At 51.1% G+C, this 20,459-nt stretch overlaps 1 protein-coding gene across 1 annotated transcript in view; it reads right to left on the bottom strand.

Moving 5' to 3' along the window:
* The window catches only part of thbs3a (thrombospondin 3a), a 55,738-nt gene that overhangs the window by 31,809 nt on the left and 3,470 nt on the right, over positions 1-20,459 (bottom strand). The window contains exons 2-9 of the mRNA XM_038787189.1: positions 19,300-19,506; positions 18,623-18,879; positions 16,477-16,579; positions 15,022-15,045; positions 8,361-8,443; positions 7,972-8,023; positions 4,789-4,937; positions 3,603-3,743 (exon numbers count right to left, since the gene is read on the bottom strand). Coding sequence (XP_038643117.1) covers positions 3,603-3,743; positions 4,789-4,937; positions 7,972-8,023; positions 8,361-8,443; positions 15,022-15,045; positions 16,477-16,579; positions 18,623-18,879; positions 19,300-19,506 — 1,016 coding nt within the window. The remainder of the gene's footprint in view (positions 1-3,602; positions 3,744-4,788; positions 4,938-7,971; positions 8,024-8,360; positions 8,444-15,021; positions 15,046-16,476; positions 16,580-18,622; positions 18,880-19,299; positions 19,507-20,459) is intronic.

Consider the following 20,459-nt stretch of genomic DNA (forward strand, 5'->3'; position numbering starts at 1 on the left):
TACTGGGAGTGGGTAGTGTAAGGGTCTGGCACATTTGAGCTTAACATGGAGCAGAACACAGTACCGCCACACGCTAATGTAAGAAAACACATGATCCGCACCGAGGGCTCAGTCCAGTGTAAGGCAGAGCCATGTGCACAACAAGCATGGAGACAGCTCCTCGTTTGAACCCTGAACTGTATATAAGGGCGGCACGGTGGCACAGTGGGTTAGCCCTGCTGCCTCACGGCGCCGAGGTCCCGGGTTCGATCCCGGCCCTGGGTCACTGTCCGTGTGGAGTTTGCACATTCTCCCCGTGCCTGCGTGGGTTTCGCCCCCACAACCCAAAGATGTGCAGGGTAGGTGGATTGGCCAGGCTAAATTGCCCCTTAATTGGAAAAATGAATTGGGTACTCTAAATTTTTTAAAAATAAAATATATATATACACTATATATTGCTTGTAATTAACAAGTACATAGGAACATAAGAATTAGGAGCAGAAGTCGGCAATTCAGCCCTTCAAGCCTGCTCCGCCATTCAATCAGATCATGGCTAATCTCTTCCTGGTCTCAAATCCACCTTCCTGCCTGTTCCCCATATCCTTTTAACCCGTTTTTTAAAAATTAGAAATGTATCAATCTTTTTCTTGAAACCATTTATTTAATGATTCAGACTCCACCGCACTGTGGGGGCAGCGAGTCCCATAAATTCACCACCCTTTGCGAGAAGTAGTTCCTCCTTATCTCAGTTCTAAATCTACCGCCTCTCAACCGATATCCGTGACCTCTCGTTCTAGACTGCCCCAAAAGAGGGAATATTTGGTCTATGTTTACTTTATCAATCCATTTTAGTATTTTATACATCTCAATCAGATCCCCTCTCATCCTTCTAAACTCCAGCGAGTATAAGCCCAAATTGTTTAATCTCTCCTCGTACATTAACCCTTTCCTCCCCGGAATCAATCTGGTGAACCTCCTCTGAACTGCCTCCAATACCGCCGCATCCTTCCTCAAATAGGGCTGGTTTAGCACACTGGGCTAAATCGCTGGCTTTGAAAGCAGACCAAGGCAGGCCAGCAGCACGGTTCGATTCCCGTACCAGCCTCCCCGAACAGGCGCCGGAATGTGGGGACTAGGGGCTTTTCACAGTAACTTCATTTGAAGCCTACTCGTGACACTAAGTGATTCTCATTTCATTTTTCATTTTCATAAGGAGACCCAAACTGGACACAATACTCCAGATGTGGTCTCACTAACACCCTATACAATTGCAACAACACTTCTCTCTACTTTATACTCCAGACCTTTTACAATAAATGCTAAAATTCCATTTGCCTTTCTTATTACATGCTGCACCTACATACCAGCTTTCTGAGATACATAGAACATAGAACAGTACAGCACAGAACAGGCCCTTCGGCCCTCGATGTTGTGCCGAGCAATGATCACCCTACTTAACCCACGTATCCACCCTATACCCGTAACCCAACAACCCCCCCCTTAACCTTACTTTTTAGGACACTACGGGCAATTTAGCATGGCCAATCCACCTAACCCGCACATCTTTGGACTGTGGGAGGAAACCGGAGCACCCGGAGGAAACCCACGCACACACGGGGAGGACGTGCAGACTCCACACAGACAGTGACCCAGCCGGGAATCGAACCTGGGACCCTGGAGCTGTGAAGCATTTATGCTAACCACCATGCTACCCTATATAATTAGAATAGAATCATAGAATCTATGGAGTGCAGAAGGAGGTCTTTTGACACATCAGGTCTGCACTGACCCTCCGAAAGAGCACCCTATCTAGGCCCATTCCCCTACCCTATCCCCATCATCTGCACATCCACTAAGGGGCAATTTAGCATGACCAATCCACATAACCCGCACATTGTTGGACTGTGGGGGGGAAACCAGAGCACCCAGAGGAAACCCACTCAGACATAGCGGGAACGTGCAAACTCCACCAAGGCAGTGACCCAAGGCTGGAATTGAACCCTTGCTAGGTCCACTGACCCTCGTGCTAACCACTGTGTCACCACGCTCCTCCATAACCTATTTAAGACCAGAAAAGCATCATTAACGCCAACCAAATGGTATCCAACAGCCTATAACTTGGCGGCAATGATGTCTGCAGTTGGCTGAAGATCAGAGGAATAGGGACACTCCAGGCCAAGGGAAGGAATATCTTAATCACCATGTCCCCCGCTGTGGAGCAAAGTGCCTGCACAGATCAATGTCCTGCAATTTCAGTCCACACATTGAACAGGGGCAGCTTCAATGGCCTGGGTACACATCTACAGGAAGGAAAGCGCTCACACACCCAACGGCTTCCTCTACGGTGATGCATCCAGAGCCAGGTGACCAATAGGATGCCAAAGCTCCGCTTCAAAGATGTTTGAAAGCGTGACTTTAAAAACCTAGACATTGAACGTCGCACCCGAGAGTCAGTGGCACATGTCAGAGGGAAATGGCAAAACCTTCTATGGCCTGGGGGGCCCCATCAGGGTGACCAGTGCCTACAATGGCTTGGCAACAGAAGCCAACACCAAAAACGACAACACCTGGCAGTTTCATGTGCGACATTTGTGGCAAAACCTCCCTCTCATGTCCGACTCTTCAGGGGCGGGATTCTCCGAGCCCCCCCCGCTGGGTCGGAGAATCGCCGGGGGGGGGGGCGGCGTGAATCTCGCGCCCGCCGGCTGCCGAATTCTCCAGCGCCGGAGATTTGGCGGGGACGGGAATCTCGCCACGCCAGTCAGCAGCCGTTGACAGCGCCCCCCCCCCCCCCCCCGGCGATTCTCTGGCCCGCGATCAGGGCCCACCGATCCATGGGGGGGCCTGTGCCGTGGGGGCACTCTATTCTTCCGTGGTCGGCCGCTGTGGTCCACTCTGGCGCTCCCGTGCATGCGCCAACTCGTGCTGGCCGGCGGAGGTCCTTTGGCGCCGGCTAGCATGGCGTCAAGCCCCTTCTCCGCCGGCCGGCACGGTGCAAACCACTCCGCCTCCGGCCTAGCCCCTGACCTCCGCACCTGTGGGGCGGCCCGATGCCGGAGTGGCTCACGCCACGGCGCCGGAGTTGCCCGCGCCGCCGATTCCCTCAGAATCCCGGCCATGACATCAGCAGAAGATTCACTAGATGAAGACAACCTGTCTGAAATGAATCGTTTGCTGTGTGTCCATCATTTATCATCGGTGGGAAGATGCCCGAGCCAAATTGTCCAGAAACTAATCTGTTACATGATTCCTTGTGGAAAACGCAATATACACAAGGTGGCTTTGTGGTGCGACGGTAGCGCATCTCACTCCAGATCAGAAGGTTTGCTTGTTCAAATCACATCAGGGTCACGGAAAATACAATACACAAATTATTAAAATGGTGCTTAATTAATTCTGGACGAATCAAGTCAGCTGAATCGACTGGGAAAATGAAGCAGTCTGACGAAAATACACAGCAAAAGGACAAAACATTGACCACTCCATGTCCTGGAGCTAGTTACTGACCCCATAGCCCAGGATCGCACCAGATTCCGATTGTAGAATATATTACTCTGTTTGTCTTGTGATGTTGGTTTTCTCCAGACGCCTGTGGTCACTGGCATTCAGCATTTGTTCCTCACCTGCTTCATCGTCATTGCGTGGTCCACCCCTATACCAGCCACGACTGTTCCTCGATAGCCTGAGGGACACGCCTCACAGCGGAACCCTGGCACTGCATTAATACACTTGGATCCAGAGAAACAGGGATTGGCAAAGATGCACTGAAGAAAAAAAAAAAACAGGCACAGCCAGAATATTACCCAACACAAACACCGAATAAAAACTTATCTATCTCACCCTCCACTTTAACAAGCAACTACATCACAACCTGCTCCTTCCTCAGGTGAATGAAGAGGTGGGTTCCAGAAACATTTATATAGACAAAGTTAATGGTGCAAAACGATACATTGAATGCGAGTCTTTGCAGGAAATTAAGTCTTTACCGGTCCAGACAGAGCCACTGGAGAGAGGGATAATCACAGGTTAAAGAGGTGTGAATTGTCTCAAACCAGGACAGTTGGTAGGATTTTGCAAGCCCAGGCCAGATGGTGGGGGGGTGAATGTAATGCGACATGAATCTAAGGTCCCGGTTGAGGCCGTACTCATGTGTGCGGAACTTGGCTATTAGAAACAATTCACACCTCTTTATCCCTCTCTCCAGTTGCTCCCTCTGGACCTGTAAAGACTTAATTACCTGCAAAGACTCGCATTCAAAGTATCGTCTTGTCTCACTGACTTTGTCTATATATGTGTTTCTGGAACCCATCTCTTCATTCACCTGAGGAAGGAGCTGCGCTCCAAAAGCTAGTGATTCTAAACAAACCTGTTGGCCTTGGACCTGGTGTTAGAAGGACAGGCGCCGCTTACACACGGGAAAAGCACCACCTTCAAGGTTCCCTGAAGCCACACGCTATCGTGACAAGGAAATACATCGCCGGGTGACAATTCTGCAACTCGCTCCCTTTGGGTGTTCAGGAAGATGGCTCATCACAACCTTCTCAAGGGGCATTTATGGATGGGTACCACATTCTGGCCTCATCAGCATCACTCATGTCTCATGAATGAATGAATGAAGGAAAAACACAACTAATATGCTACTTTACCTGTCCCATTAAACCCTACTTTAGCCCTTAGTTAGATTCCAATCTGTAACTCGCTCCTAGATTTCTGTTATACCATATGGATTAACCCTCAAATCTATTTGATTCAATTCCAGTCTGTCTCTCTAAGAATTTACTGAATGGATACAGAATGTTAATTTCAAACCTCATCAATGTCAGTGCAGTGCGTGCCGTTTCCGGTAAAACCCTCATGACATGCTCCACATCGGTAACCTGGGTATTCGTAGGTTTCCATACATTCCACACCTTCAAAACAAGGATTGGGATCGCACTTGGAGCGATGGTCATGAAACCCTTCGGAAGGAAGGAAATTGGTTTTGTTGAATAATACACCAAAAGCCGTCCGATTTATTCCCCTAGTACAAAATACAAATGGATCAAACCCCTTTCCCCTTCACACTGTCCAATTCCAATGGACCCAAACACCTTCCTCTTTTCCACTCACTCCCATTGTACATCAAACACTTTCCCATTCATTCCCATTGTACATCAAACCCTTTCCCACATTCCCATTGTACATCAAACCCTTTCCCATTCATTCCCATTGTACATCAAACCCTTTCCCATTCATTCCCATTGTACATCAAACCCTTTCCCACATTCCCATTGTACATCAAACCCTTTCCCATTCACTCCCATTGTACATCAAACCCTTTCCCATTCATTCCCATTGTACATCAAACCCTTTCCCATTCATTCCCAGTGTACATCAAACCCTTTCCCATTCATTCCCAGTGTACATCAAACCCTTTCCCATTCATTCCCATTGTACATCAAACCCTTTCCCATTCATTCCCATTGTACATCAAACTCTTTCCCATTCATTCCCATTGTACATCAAACCCTTTCCCACTCACTCCCATTGTACATCAAACCCTTTCCCATTCACTCACATTGTACATCAAACCCTTTCCCATTCATTCCCATTGTACATCAAACCCTTTCCCATTCATTCCCATTGTACATCAAACCCTTTCCCACATTCCCATTGTACATCAAACCCTTTCCCATTCACTCCCATTGTACATCAAACCCTTTCCCATTCATTCCCATTGTACATCAAACCCTTTCCCATTCACTCCCATTGTACATCAAACCCTTTCCCATTCACTCCCATTGTACATCAAACCCTTTCCCATTCACTCCCATTGTACATCAAACCCTTTCCCATTCACTCCCATTATACATCAAACCCTTTCCCATTCACTCCCATTGTACATCAAACCCTTTCCCATTCATTCCCATTGTACATCAAACCCTTTCCCATTCACTCCCATTGTACATCAAACCCTTTCCCATTCACTCCCATTATACATCAAACCCTTTCCCATTCACTCCCATTGTACATCAAACCCTTTCCCATTCACTCCCATTGTACATCAAACCCTTTCCCATTCACTCCCATTATACATCAAACCCTTTCCCATTCACTCCCATTGTACATCAAACCCTTTCCCACTCCCATTGTACATCAAACCCTTTCCCATTCATTCCCATTGTACATCAAACCCTTTCCCATTCACTCCCATTGTACATCAAACCCTTTCCCACTCCCATTGTACATCAAACCCTTTCCCATTCACTCCCATTGTACATCAAACCCTTTCCCATTCACTCCCATTGTACATCAAACCCTTTCCCATTCACTCACATTGTACATCAAACCCTTTCCCATTCACTCACATTGTACATCAAACCCTTTCCCATTCACTCACATTGTACATCAAACCCTTTCCCACATTCCCATTGTACATCAAACCCTTTCCCACATTCCCATTGTACATCAAACCCTTTCCCATTCACTCCCATTGTACATCAAACTGTTTCCCATTCACTCCCATTGTACATCAAACTGTTTCCCATTCACTCCCATTGTACATCAAGCCCTTTCCCATTCACTCCCATTGTACATCAAACCCTTTCCCATTCACTCACATTGTACATCAAACCCTTTCCCATTCACTCACATTGTACATCAAACCCTTTCCCATTCACTCCCATTGTACATCAAACCCTTTCCCATTCATTCCCATTGTACATCAAACCCTTTCCCATTCACTCCCATTGTACATCAAACCCTTTCCCACATTCCCATTGTACATCAAACACTTTCCCATTCATTCCCATTGTACATCAAACCCTTTCCCATTCACTCCCATTGTACATCAAACCCTTTCCCATTCATTCCCATTGTACATCAAACACTTTCCCATTCACTCACATTGTACATCAAACCCTTTCCCACATTCCCATTGTACATCAAACCCTTTCCCATTCACTCCCATTGTACATCAAACCCTTTCCCACATTCCCATTGTACATCAAAAACTTTCCCATTCACTCACATTGTACATCAAACCCTTTTCCACTCACTCCCATTGTACATCAAACTGTTTCCCATTCATTCCCATTGTACATCAAACCCTTTCCCATTCATTCCCAGTGTACAGTGGGCAGCACGGTAGCATTGTGGATAGCGCAATTGCTTCACAGGTCCAGGGTCCCAGGTTCAATTCCCGCTTGGGTCACTGTCTGTGCGGAGTCTGCACATCCTCCCCGTGTGTGCGTGGGTTTCCTCCGGGTGCTCCGGTTTCCTCCCACAGTCCAAAGATGTGCAGGTTAGGTGGATTGGCCATGCTAAATTGCCCTTAGTGTCCAAAATTGCCCTTAGTGTTGGGTGGGGTTGCTGGGTTATGGGGATAGGGTGGTGGTTTGGATCTTGGGTAGGATGCTCTTTCCAAGAGCCGGTGCAGACTCGATGGGCCGAATGGCCTCCTTCTGCACTGTAAGTTCTATGACTTCTATGACATCAAGCCCTTTCCCATTCATTCCCATTGTACATCAAACTCTTTCCCATTCATTCCCAGTGTACATCAAACCCTTTCCCATTCATTCCCATTGTACATCAAACTCTTTCCCATTCATTCCCATTGTACATCAAACTCTTTCCCATTCATTCCCAGTGTACATCAAACTCTTTCCCATTCACTCCCATTGTACATCAAACTCTTTCCCATTCATTCCCATTATACATCAAGCCCTTTCCCATTCATTCCCAGTGTACATGAAGCCCTTTCCCATTCATTCCCATTGTACATCAAACCCTTTCCCACATTCCCATTGTACATCAAACTCTTTCCCATTCATTCCCATTGTACATCAAACTCTTTCCCCTTCACTCCCAGATGACTCGAGTCCTTTCCACTCAACCTTCTGACTGATTCTGTTCGAGTTCACCTCTTATCTACTGTATATTTCTGGCTCCAAGATTGACAATGGCTCATGGGCCAACACTTGGACACAGAAGGACAACGAACGTTCCACTTACCACACACTTGACATTCCAGGATGGTGTTCCGTATCAGTGACATTTCCTTCACCTATTAATGAAACCAGGAGACAATGTGAAAAACAACAGTGCTGCTGGGGTAACTGAACCCTGACCCCCTTCCCTGGACACTGAGCTTCCAAGGATTCTGACCCACTTCACCTCCTGGCTAAGGAACTGGAGCCCCACCCACTGATTCCCCCTTGCCCAGGATACTGACCCCCCTGACCTGCGATTCAGGACACTGGATTGGTGTTCAGGTCACCCAGCAGACCCCCCACCCCTCCCACCCCCCCCTGTATTGTTCCGCGATACAACGCCCTACTAACGTCCTGCTTAGGGCACAGACTCCTTGCCCAGGATATTCACCCCCCAGGAGACCCGCTCACCTGCTCTCGAATATCTTCCCTCAGGTCACGAAGGAGCTGATTGAAAAGTGCCAACTGATTGACCAGTGCCTTTGTCTGGTCACCTGAAGGATAAAGAAACCAGGAACTTGCATTAGTCTTTATCTCCCGTCTCCACCCCATTCAATGTCAATGTGGCATTCCACAGACAGCTCACCCAGGGGACTTTGTCTTGTGCCTGAGCTTAAATAATAAGTCTAGCATGTTTGACATCAGGGTGGAGGGACAGATCTAAGCACCCGCGTTTCGAGACTCGCAACTTAGCCACTTTCAGTGGTCATACCCGATAAAATTCCTGGATTCAGGAGTCCATAGGCCACCCTATGGCCAATATTATGAGGCCGTAATTGACAAGACGGGAGGAGAAGAATGAGTGGCTCCTTGGAGTATTCATTCACGGTATTGTTGCCAATGGCGGCGGTTATTCCTCAATCTAATCGCTCTTGGGAAAGTGGCAATGGGCCCACCGTTGTAGTCCGTGTGGTGAAGCAGCTTTTGCACTGTGTCAGGGCTAAATTCCAGGACTTCCATCCAACAACAATGAAGAAACGGTCGATAGATGTCCAAGGTGTGTTGGAATGTGACCCGGGGGGTTTTGCAATTCCCACTATATTGGGCCACCTATCTCAATGGTAGAGATTGCGATGGCAGTGGATGAATTGATCGCTCGGAGAGCAAGCGCAGACGCAATGGACCGAGTGGCCTCGCCCTGTGCTGTAACAGTTCGGTGATTCCAAGGTGGTTTTGACCGATTTAAGCCGTACTGAATCAGGCAGCTGACTCGAGCCTCGTTGGTGGTAGTGTTTTTTTTTAAAGGGGTCAGGAGACGAGCTACTCATTGTTTTGCTGGTGGTAGTTCTGCTGAAAGGTCGGTGGTGGTGGGGGGAGGGAGGGAGGGGGGGGGTTAGTGGGGTTGGGGTTGGAAATGGTCCTTACCCAGCATTCCCGTGACATGTTACCAGCCATGTGTCGGCCCGAGTTTGAATGTTGCGGTTCAGGCTGGTTTGGGGTGTAGCAAAGGGGTCTAGACACAGGCGGGATTCTCCGCCCCCCCCCCCCCCCCGCGTGAATCCCACCTCCGCCGTTCTCCCAATTCCCCCGCCCTCCCCAAAAACCAGCCCAGCGTGAGTCGCACCGCCCGCCTCGGAGAATGGCGGGGTCCGGCCCGACTCAATGGGCGTCGGGGCCGCCTGAATACTCCAGACCGCGAAGGGCCGTAGTCCCGCCCGTCGGTAGCCGGTCCTGCCGGCGTAAATCAGAGTAGGTCCCTTACCGGCGCGGGCAGCCTCCGGGGTTCCTGGGGGGGTCGCAGGGGGAATCTGGCCCCGGGAGGTGCCCCCACGGTGGCCTGGCCCACGGTCGGGCCTGTGCCGTGGGGGCACTCTACTACTCCGCTTCGGCCGTTGTGGTCCTCTGCGTTGGCCGTTGCGGAGACGAACCCTCACGCGCATGCGCGGGTTGACGGCAGCCTGCGCTGGCGCTCCTGTGCATGCGCCGACTCGCGCCGGCTGGCGAGGCCCTTAGCCGACGGTTGGCATGGCGCCAACCACTCAAGGGCGGGCCCAGCCCCTGAAGGTGTGGGGGATTCCGCACCTTTGGGGCGGCCTGTCGCCGGAGTGGTTCAGGCCACTCCGTCCCTCTGGGACCCCCTGACCCACCGGGTAGGGGAGAATCCCGCCGCAAAACCGCGCTCCTCCCCACTTTAGGGAGGGTTAGCTTTTTTTTATGACGTCTCGGCAGGTGGTTGGACTTGGCCAGATCACTGCAGGAATTCCTGCAACAGGGTCCTGGTGCTCAAAGGACTGACCTCCAACTACCACAACCATCTTCCTCTCTGTTCAGCCATTGGCCATCCAGGGCAGGACAGAGGTGGGAACCAGTGGAATCACCACCTTTACCTCATGATGATCAGGCAAATAAAATCGTTATCAGAGGGGAAATAAAATAGAGGGGGTTAATAAAATAACTCACCTAATCATCACAACTGTAGTTGTCACAGTGACAGGAGCAGGAACCCTGGCTGATTTCCCCTCTCTCTCTCTCTAACCCAGGGATCACTGGACAGTGATCAGGAGCAGGAACCCTGGCTGATTTCCCCTCTCTCTCTCTAACCCAGGGATCACTGGACAGTGATCAGGAGCAGGAACCCTGGCTGATTTCCCCTCTCTCTAACCCAGGAATCACTGGACAGTGATTAGGAGCAGGAACCCTGGCTGATTTCCCCTCTCTCTCTAACCCAGGGATCACTGGACAGTGATCAGGAGCAGGAACCCTGGCTGATTTCCCCTCTCTCTCTCTCTAACCCAGGGATCACTGGGCAGTGATCAGGAGCAGGAACCCTGGCTGATTTCCCCTCACTCTCTCTAACCCAGGGATCACTGGACAGTGATCAGGAGCAGGAACCCTGGCTGATTTCCCCTCTCTCTCTCTAACCCAGGGATCACTGGACAGTGATCAGGAGCAGGAACCCTGGCTGATTTCCCCTCACTCTCTCTAACCCAGGGATCACTGGACAGTGATCAGGAGCAGGAACCCTGGCTGATTTCCCCTCTCTCTCTCTAACCCAGGGATCACGGGACAGTGATCAGGAGCAGGAACCCTGGCTGATTTCCCCTCTCTCTCCAACCCAGGGATCCCTGGACAGTGATCAGGAGCAGGAACCCTGGCTGATTTCCCCTCTCTCTCTCTCTAACCCAGGGATCAGTGGACAGTGATCAGGAGCAGGAACCCTGGCTGATTTCCCCTCACTCTCTCTAACACAGGGATCACTGGACAGTGATCAGGAGCAGGAACCCTGGCTGATTTCCCCTCTCTCCCTCTAACCCAGGGATCACTGGACAGTGATCAGGAGCAGGAACCCTGGCTGATTTCCCCTCTCTCTCTCTAACCCAGTGATCACTGGACAGTGATCAGGAGCAGGAACCCTGGCTGATTTCCCCCCTCTCTCTCTAACCCAGGGATCACTGGGCAGTGATCAGGAGCAGGAACCCTGGCTGATTTCCCCTCTCTCTCTCTAACCCAGGGATCAGTGTACAGTGATCAGGAGCAGGAACCCTGGCTGATTTCCCCTCTCTCTCTCTCTAACCCAGGGATCACAGGACAGTGATCAGGAGCAGGAACCCTGGCTGATTTCCCACCTCTCTCTCTAACCCAGGGATCAGTGTACAGTGATCAGGAGCAGGAACCCTGGCTGATTTCCCCTCTCTCTCTCTCTAACCCAGGGATCACTGGACAGTGATCAGGAGCAGGAACCCTGGCTGATTTCCCCTCTCTCTCTCTAACCCAGGGATCACTGGACAGTGATCAGGAGCAGGAACCCTGGCTGATTTCCCCTCTCTCTCTAACCCAGGGATCACTGGGCAGTGATCAGGATCAGGTACCCTGGCTGATTTCCCCTCTCTCTCTAACCCAGGGATCACTGGACAGTGATCAGGAGCAGGAACCCTGGCTGATTTCCCCTCTCTCTCTCTCTCTCTCTCTCTAACCCAGGGATCACTGGGCAGTGATCAGGAGCAGGAACCCTGGCTGATTTCCCCTGTCTCTCTCTAACCCAGGGATCAGTGGACAGTGATCAGGAGCAGGAACCCTGGCTGATTTCCCCTCTCTCTCTCTAACCCAGGGATCCCTGGACAGTGATCAGGAGCAGGAACCCTGGCTGATTTCCCGTCACTCGCTCTAACCCAGGGATCACTGGACAGTGATCAGGAGCAGGAACCCTGGCTGATTTCCCCTCTCTCTCTCTAACCCAGGGATCAGTGGACAGTGATCAGGAGCAGGAACCCTGGCTGATTTCCCCTCTCTCCCTCTAACCCAGGGATCACTGGACAGTGATCAGGAGCAGGAACCCTGGCTGATTTCCCCTCTCTCTAACCCAGGGATCACTGGACAGTGATTAGGAGCAGGAACCCTGGCTGATTTCCCCTCTCTCTCTAACCCAGGGATCACTGGACAGTGATCAGGAGCAGGAACCCTGTCTGATTTCCCCTCTCTCTCTCTCTAACCCAGGGATCACTGGGCAGTGATCAGGAGCAGGAACCCTGGCTGATTTCCCCTCACTCTCTCTAACCCAGGGATCACTGGACAGTGATCAGGAGCAGGAACCCTGGCTGATTTCCCCTCTCTCTCTCTAACCCAGGGATCACGGGACAGTGATCAGGAGCAGGAACCCTGGCTGATTTCCCCTCTCTCTCCAACCCAGGGATCCCTGGACAGTGATCAGGAGCAGGAACCCTGGCTGATTTCCCCTCTCTCTCTCTCTAACCCAGGGATCAGTGGACAGTGATCAGGAGCAGGAACCCTGGCTGATTTCCCCTCACTCTCTCTAACCCAGGGATCACTGGACAGTGATCAGGAGCAGGAACCCTGGCTGATTTCCCCTCTCTCCCTCTAACCCAGGGATCACTGGACAGTGATCAGGAGCAGGAACCCTGGCTGATTTCCCCTCTCTCCCTCTAACCCCGGGATCACTGGACAGTGATGAGGAGCAGGAACCCTGGCTAATTTCCCCTCTCTCTCTAACCCAGGGATCACTGGACAGTGATCAGGAGCAGGAACCCTGGCTGATTTCCCCTCTCTCTCTAACCCCGGGATCACTGGACAGTGATCAGGAGCAGGAACCCTGGCTGATTTCCCCCCTCTCTCTCTAACCCAGGGATCACTGGACAGTGATCAGGAGCAGGAACCCTGGCTGATTTCCCCTCTCTCTCTAACCCAGGGATCACTGGACAGTGATCAGGAGCAGGAACCCTGGCTGATTTCCCCTCTCTCTCTCTAACCCAGGGATCAGTGGACAGTGATCAGGAGCAGGAACCCTGGCTGATTTCCCCTCTCTCTCTCTAACCCAGGGATCACTGGACAGTGATCAGGAGCAGGAACCCTGGCTGATTTCCCCTCTCTCTCTCTAACCCAGGGATCCCTGGACAGTGATCAGGAGCAGGAACCCTGGCTGATTTCCCCTCTCTCTCTCTAACCCAGGGATCACTGGGCAGTGATCAGGAGCAGGAACCGTGGCTGATTTCCCCTCACTCTCTCTAACCCAGGGATCACTGGACAGTGATCAGGAGCAGGAACCCTGGCTGATTTCCCCCCTCTCTCTAACCCAGGGATCACTGGACAGTGATCAGGAGCAGGAACCCTGGCTGATTTCCCCTCTCTCTCTCTAACCCAGGGATCACTGGGCAGTGATCAGGAGCAGGAACCCTGGCTGTTCCCCTCTCTCTCTCTAACCCAGGGATCACTGGACAGTGATCAGGAGCAGGAACCCTGGCTGATTTCCCCTCTCTCTCTCTAACCCAGGGATCACTGGACAGTGATCAGGAGCAGGAACCCTGGCTGATTTCCCCTCTCTCTCTCTCTAACCCAGGGATCACTGGGCAGTGATCAGCAGCAGGAACCCTGGCTGATTTCCCCCCTCTCTCTCTCTCTTTAACCCAGGGATCACTGGACAGTGATCAGGAGCAGGAACCCTGGCTGATTTCCCCTCTCTCTAACCCAGGGATCACTGGACAGTGATCAGGAGCAGGAACCCTGGCTGATTTCCCCTCTCTCTCTCTCTCTCTCTCTCTAACCCAGGGATCACTGGGCAGTGATCAGGAGCAGGAACCCTGGCTGATTTCCCCTCTCTCTCTCTAACCCAGGGATCACTGGACAGTGATCAGGAGCAGGAACCCTGGCTGATTTCCCCTCTCTCTCTAACCCAGGGATCACTGGACAGTGATCAGGAGCAGGAACCCTGGCTGATTTCCCCTCTAACCCAGGGATCACTGGACAGTGATCAGGAGCAGGAACCCTGGCTGATTTCCCCCCTCTCTCTAACCTAGGGATCACTGGACAGTGATCAGGAGCAGGTACCCTGGCTGATTTCCCCTCTCTCTCTCTCTCTCTATCCCAGGGATCACTGGATAGTGATCAGGAACAGGAACCCTGGCTGATTTCCCCTCTAACCCAGGGATCACTGGACAGTGATCAGGAGCAGGAACCCTGGCTGATTTCCCCTCCCTCTCTCTCTAACCCAGGGATCACTGGGCAGTGATCAGGAGCAGGAACCCTGGCTGATTTCCCCTCTCTCTCTAACCCAGGGATCACTGGATAGTGATCAGGAACAGGATCCCTGGCTGATTTCCCCTCTAACCCAGGGATCACTGGACAGTGATCAGGAGCAGGAACCCTGGCTGATTTCCCCTCTCTCTCTCTAACCCAGGGATCACTGGACAGTGATCAGTAGCAGGAACCCTGGCTGATTTCCCCTCTCTCTCTCTCTCTAACCCAGGGATCACTGGACAGTGATCAGGAGCAGGAACCCTGGCTGATTTCCCCTCTCTCTCTCTAACCCAGGGATCACTGGACAGTGATCAGGAGCAGGAACCCTGGCTGATTTCCCTTCCCAATGTAAGAGGACTGAAGTCAGTTCACGTTCTCCTGCCGTCAGTCACAGGGAGTCAGGAAAGGTCACATCTTTTACTGTCAGGCTTCAGTATGAAATCAGAATTTACATTTATAAGAGCCCCAGACATAAATTTTTAAATAAATTCAGGGTTAAAGATTCTACTCCGTTAAAATTACCCCAGCGCCCCCATGCAATGCAAGGGGCCAATTGCAGTGGAATTCAGCAATTTACCAAGCAAGCGATAAAAACAACACTTACCCAGAACAGAATTTGCACCATTCACTGCAAAGAGACAAGACAAATCATTAAATAGAGGTCAAGGAGCTCAACTTCTTTTTTTTAAATTTAGAGTACCCAATTCATTTTTTCCAATTAAGGGGCAATTTAGCCTGGCCAATCCACCTACCCTGCACATCTTTGGGTTGTGGGGGTGAAACGACTGGGAGAATGTGCAAACTCCACACGGGCAGTGACCCAGAGCCAGACACAGCGGACCCGAGACCTCGGCACCGTCGGAAGGAGTGCTAACCACTGCGCCACCGTGCTGTCCGAAGGAGCTGAAGTTAAGCATTTGGAACGAGAGGCGATCATCTGGGCTGGACACTGGACATGGGACTCAGGACACCGGTGACACAGACCGTGTACACTGAACACCACGCACTGAACACTGGACTGCGGAGACACACAACACTGGACCCAGGAACTGGCCACTGGAATGAAAAATGGACAGGGGCATTGGAAGCAAATATTGGCATCTGGAGGCAAGACACAGACACTGAGCACAGGAAGTGGGCACTCAGGCCACAGGAAGTGGACACCCAGGTCACAGGAAGTGGGCACTCAGGTCACAGGAAGTGGACACCCAGGTCACAGGAAGTGGGCACCCAGGCCACAGGAAGTGGGCACTCAGGTCACAGGAAGTGGACACTCAGGTCACAGGAAGTGGACACTCAGGTCACAGGAAGTGGACACTCAGGTCACAGGAAGTGGACACTCAGGTCACAGGAAGTGGACACTCAGGTCACAGGAAGTGGACACTCAGGCCACAGGAAGTGGACACTCAGGCCACAGGAAGTGGACACTCAGGTCACAGGAAGGGGACACTCAGGCCACAGGAAGTGGACACTCAGGCCACAGGAAGTGGACACTCAGGCCACAGGAAGTGGACACTCAGGCCACAGGAAGGGGACACTCAGGCCACAGGAAGGGGACACTCAGGCCACAGGAAGGGGACACTCAGGCCACAGGAAGTGGGCACTCAGGTCACAGGAAGTGGACACTCAGGTCACAGGAAGTGGACACTCAGGTCACAGGAAGTGGGCACTCAGGCCACAGCAAGTGGACACTCAGGCCACAGCAAGTGGACACTCAGGCCACAGGAAGTGGACACTCAGGCCACAGGAAGTGGACACGCAGGCCACAGGAAGTGGGCACTCAGGTCACAGGAAGTGGACACCCATGTCACAGGAAGTGGACACCAGATAAACTTTGGACACTGGGCTCAGGACAGAGGTTAACAACACCCATTCACCCTTGGAGAAAAAGGAGGATTTGGGAAATGCCGGAAGGAGGTTAAATGACAGGTAAACGCCCTACGTCTCCTTGGAATGTCAACAAGCTCTTGGAGCAATTAATTCCCTAGCAATGTTTCAGCCATTGCGAGTAGCTGGTTGTGAGTCAGGGGGATTTTGTCCCAGTTTATTCAAATCGTACCTGTGTTCCTCAGAGCATCATCGCCCTGAAATGGACACTCCTGCAATGCCCCAACTCGGGTCATTGTCCCTCCGAGGAATAACTTCAACTCTTCCAATGAGCCCTGAGTGCAGCAAAAAGTTAAATCATTTTATTTATTTCAGGGTAATAGATAAAATAAACCTTTAAATCAAAACCATCATCAACCATATTCATGCAAAGTGCTAAGTGATGGACATAGAGTGTAGGTTCCTGAAATGAAGATAATGGATAGCGGGCTGTTAGATCCCTGTAATAAGAGGGTCTCTGACTCTCAGCCATTCCGCGGGTCAAGGATAATTCATCCTGTGTATGACAGGCTGGGTGGAGGTAAGTTATCAGGAGGCAGCTTTGGGTTCATAGATGGCTAATGAGACCCATATCCTCACTGGCTGTCTCTCCCACAGTGAGGACATGGGTTGTTGGCTGGTAGAGGTGGTGATGTATTATTGCCTCTTTCTGTCTCTCTCTCTCTATCTCGCCGTTCTCTATCAGTGGCTGCTCTGTTGATTGGAAGGACTTGACATTTTCTCGGCGATGAATTTCTATTTTGGTAAACAATTGGGCATCCCATGTGTTGATGTTATTTTTTAATAAATTTAGAGTACCCGATTCATTTTTTTCCAATGAAGGGGCAATTTAGCGTGGCCAATCCGTCTACCCTGCACATCTTTGGGTTGTGGGGGCGAAACCCACGCAGACACGGGGAGAATGTGCAAACTCCGCACGGACAGTGACCCGGGGCCGGGATCGAACCTGGGAGCTCGGTGTTGATGTTAACAGAGGAGACCTTTGTGGGGGCTTTGGGATGGTCTTGTCAATGTTTAGTTTGGCTCCTGTGTGAACAAGCGCCATGGCCCAGCTCTATGTTGAGCACCTGCCTGGGCAGTGTGGAGTTGGACATTCTGATGGCATGTTGTGTCTATCTCAGCAGAGATGAACATGCCCTCTATATTTGGCATAGCAATATCTTGGAGGCAATGTCTTTTTATTGATTGATTTGATTTATTGTGACATGTACCAAAGTCCAGTGAAAAGTATTTTTCTGCGGCCGAGGGAACGTCTACACAGTACGGACATAATAGACAAAGAGAATAATCAACAGAGTACATTGACAGACGGTACATCGACAAACAGGGATTGGTTACAGTGTAGAACAAGGGGACAAACAAAGCAAATACATGGGCAAGAGCAGCATAGGGCATCGTGTAGTGTTCTTACAGGGAACAGATCAGTCCGAGGGGGAGTCGTTGAGGAGTCTGGTAGCTGTGGGGAAGAAGCTGTGGGATCTCCTGTCCAATAGACCCTGATGTCAGATCTGGCATCACGATTTTTGAAAACTCACATGTGTGATTTACCACAGGTTATCTGAGGACACAGGACTCAAAGTGATGCCGTGACATTAAATAAGATCCATGTTCGATCTGGTTGCTGCTTCACCTCCACTTGACTCCCTTGATACCAACAGAACATTACTGGGTCTGCCTTTAGCCGAATACAACCCATCTACAACAGGACGTGCCTAACTGAGGAATACCATACCCTTGATGTACCATTCAACCCATAAATACATTTGATAAAATCGCCAGAGTTTCTCTTCTCTCCCACTCCCTCCCTTAGGTGGTTTCAAAAATACTTCTTTCAAATTTCACACCCTGCAAAATGTGCAGCTTTTACATCAATCTATTTACAGGCAGCACGGCAGCACAGTGATTAGCACTGTTGCTTCACAGCTCCAGGGTCCCAGGTTCGATTAAGTGCAGTTTAGGAAGATCAGGTGACGTTGTGCAATAGACACCCATGAAGCCAAGTTGCCTCATACGGGCTATCCAAATACTAGATAGGTACAGGCATTGCTTGGTATTCGATCACCCCCCCCCCCCCTACTGTCCAACTGCTCCACTGATTCAACCCCATTATCTCTTCATCCAACTCCCCCCCAACGAGGTCCCACCTACCATCTCCTATCTCTTGGAGTTGCTGTGTCAGTGTGGACCCACAATGTGTTTGCTCACAGGGAAGGGAACTATTGATTTGCGTCCCAGTAGAATATTGCAAAGCGCGAAGATCCAGGCACCAACTGATCAATGTTGAACCGAATCAAGTTCGTCCCGTGGCTGTAGCTCACCTGCATCCGTGCATACGCCCTGTGACCAGTGCGGACATCGACCGTCTCTGCCTGCCCGATGGGAATGGTGGCCATGGCTGGGAGCCCCATACTGGAATCCATCAGTCTGCAGTCAATGTACAGCTCCACAGTGATCAGGTCACGTTGAAACCCACTGACCCTCAAGATGATGGAGTGAGGCTTGCTGTCCGACAGGTTGGCATTCTGTAAGTTCACGGACTGGGTTTTCCCGTCTTCTCTCAGGTAGCGGACAAGAACTGCGTAAAAAAGTGACAAACAAGACCTCAATCAGCTGCACTTTTTCCCATTCCCTATCCCTTCCTGGTCTCCCCTTCCCTTCCCGTATCGCTCCCCCCCCCCACTCCTCTCATATCCCTCGTCCCTCCCTATCTCCTCAGCGCCTAATATAATGCTAACGGGGTGGCATGGTGGCGCAGTGGTTAGCACTGCTGCCTCACGGCGCCGAGGTCCCAGGTTCGATCCCGGCCCCAAGTCACTGTCCGTGTGGAGTTTGCACATTCTCCCCATGTCTGCGTGGGTCTCACCCCCACAACCCAAAGATGTACAGGGTAGGTGGATTGGCCACGCTAAATTGCCCCTTCATTGATACGATGCAAACCCCTTTCGCTCTAACCTCCAATACGCTGCCAACTGCATTCATGCCGTACACCTCCTACCTCTGTTGATCTTTCCCATCACAGTGACCTCCAGGTACCTCATGTTGCCTCTTTTGGCGTAGAAACCCAGCAGAACGCCACCCTGTCTGGGAGGCAGTCTGAACACAGACACGACAAAGAGCTCATTGACCGTCAGAATCTCTGTGGCCAGTTTCTCCACTATCGTAGCCTCCTGTTTCACATTCTGTACCGATCCAAAATCAACCACTGCTGGGAGAGAGGGAGAGAGAGAGAGAGAGAGAGGGGACGGTCAAAGACTGAAATACACCCACGTACGTACTGGAAATCTGAAATCCGAACAGAAAATTATGGAAACATACAACAAAGAAAATGGATAACTAAATGACGACAGGAACGGCATGGTGGGTACACTTTTCCCCATTGCCTGTCCCTCCCAGTGGTTAGCACTGCTGCCTCACAGCGCCAGGGTTCAATTCCGGCCTCGGGTGACTGTGCGGAGTCTGCACGTCCTCCCCGTGTGTGCGTGGGTTTCCTCCGGGTGCTCCGGTTTCCTCCCACAGTCCAAATGTGCGGATTAGGTGGATTGGCCGTGCTAAATTGCCCCTTAGTGTCTAAAGGTTAAGTGGGGTTACGGGATTATGGGATAGGGTGGAGGAGTGGGCCTAGATAGGATGCTCTTTGAGTGGGTCAGTGTCGACCGGATTGGCTGAATGGCCTCTTTCTGCACTGCAGGCATCCTACGACTCTATGACGGACGCTGATTGAGGTCAAGCAAAGGTGATGTTTCACACAATTCCTCCCAGTGCCCAACCCTCGACTCTGAGGTTTCTAACCAGAAAGTGAGACACAGGAACTTCGATTAATGTTGTGACTCCAACAAACACAGAAAGTGGATGTGCCCACACCTTGACTGGTAGCGTTCAGCTCACTGTACCAGCTTGATTGGCAGCCCATCCACACCACCTTCGACATTCTCTCCCTCCAACACCGACGCACAGTGGTAGCAACGTGCCTACCATCCACGAGACCCACTGGAAGCAACTCACCAAGCCTCCTTCAACAGCGCCTTCCAGACCCGTGACCTCTGCTGCCTGTAAGGGCAAGGGGGGAGGAACATCACCGCCTGCAAATTCCCCTCCAAGTCACGCATCGTCCTGACTGGGAGCGATATCGCCGTTCCTTCACAAGCACTAGATCAA

Source organism: Scyliorhinus canicula, chromosome 30 (assembly GCF_902713615.1).
Source record: "Scyliorhinus canicula chromosome 30, sScyCan1.1, whole genome shotgun sequence".
Taxonomy (NCBI): Eukaryota; Metazoa; Chordata; class Chondrichthyes; order Carcharhiniformes; family Scyliorhinidae; genus Scyliorhinus; species Scyliorhinus canicula.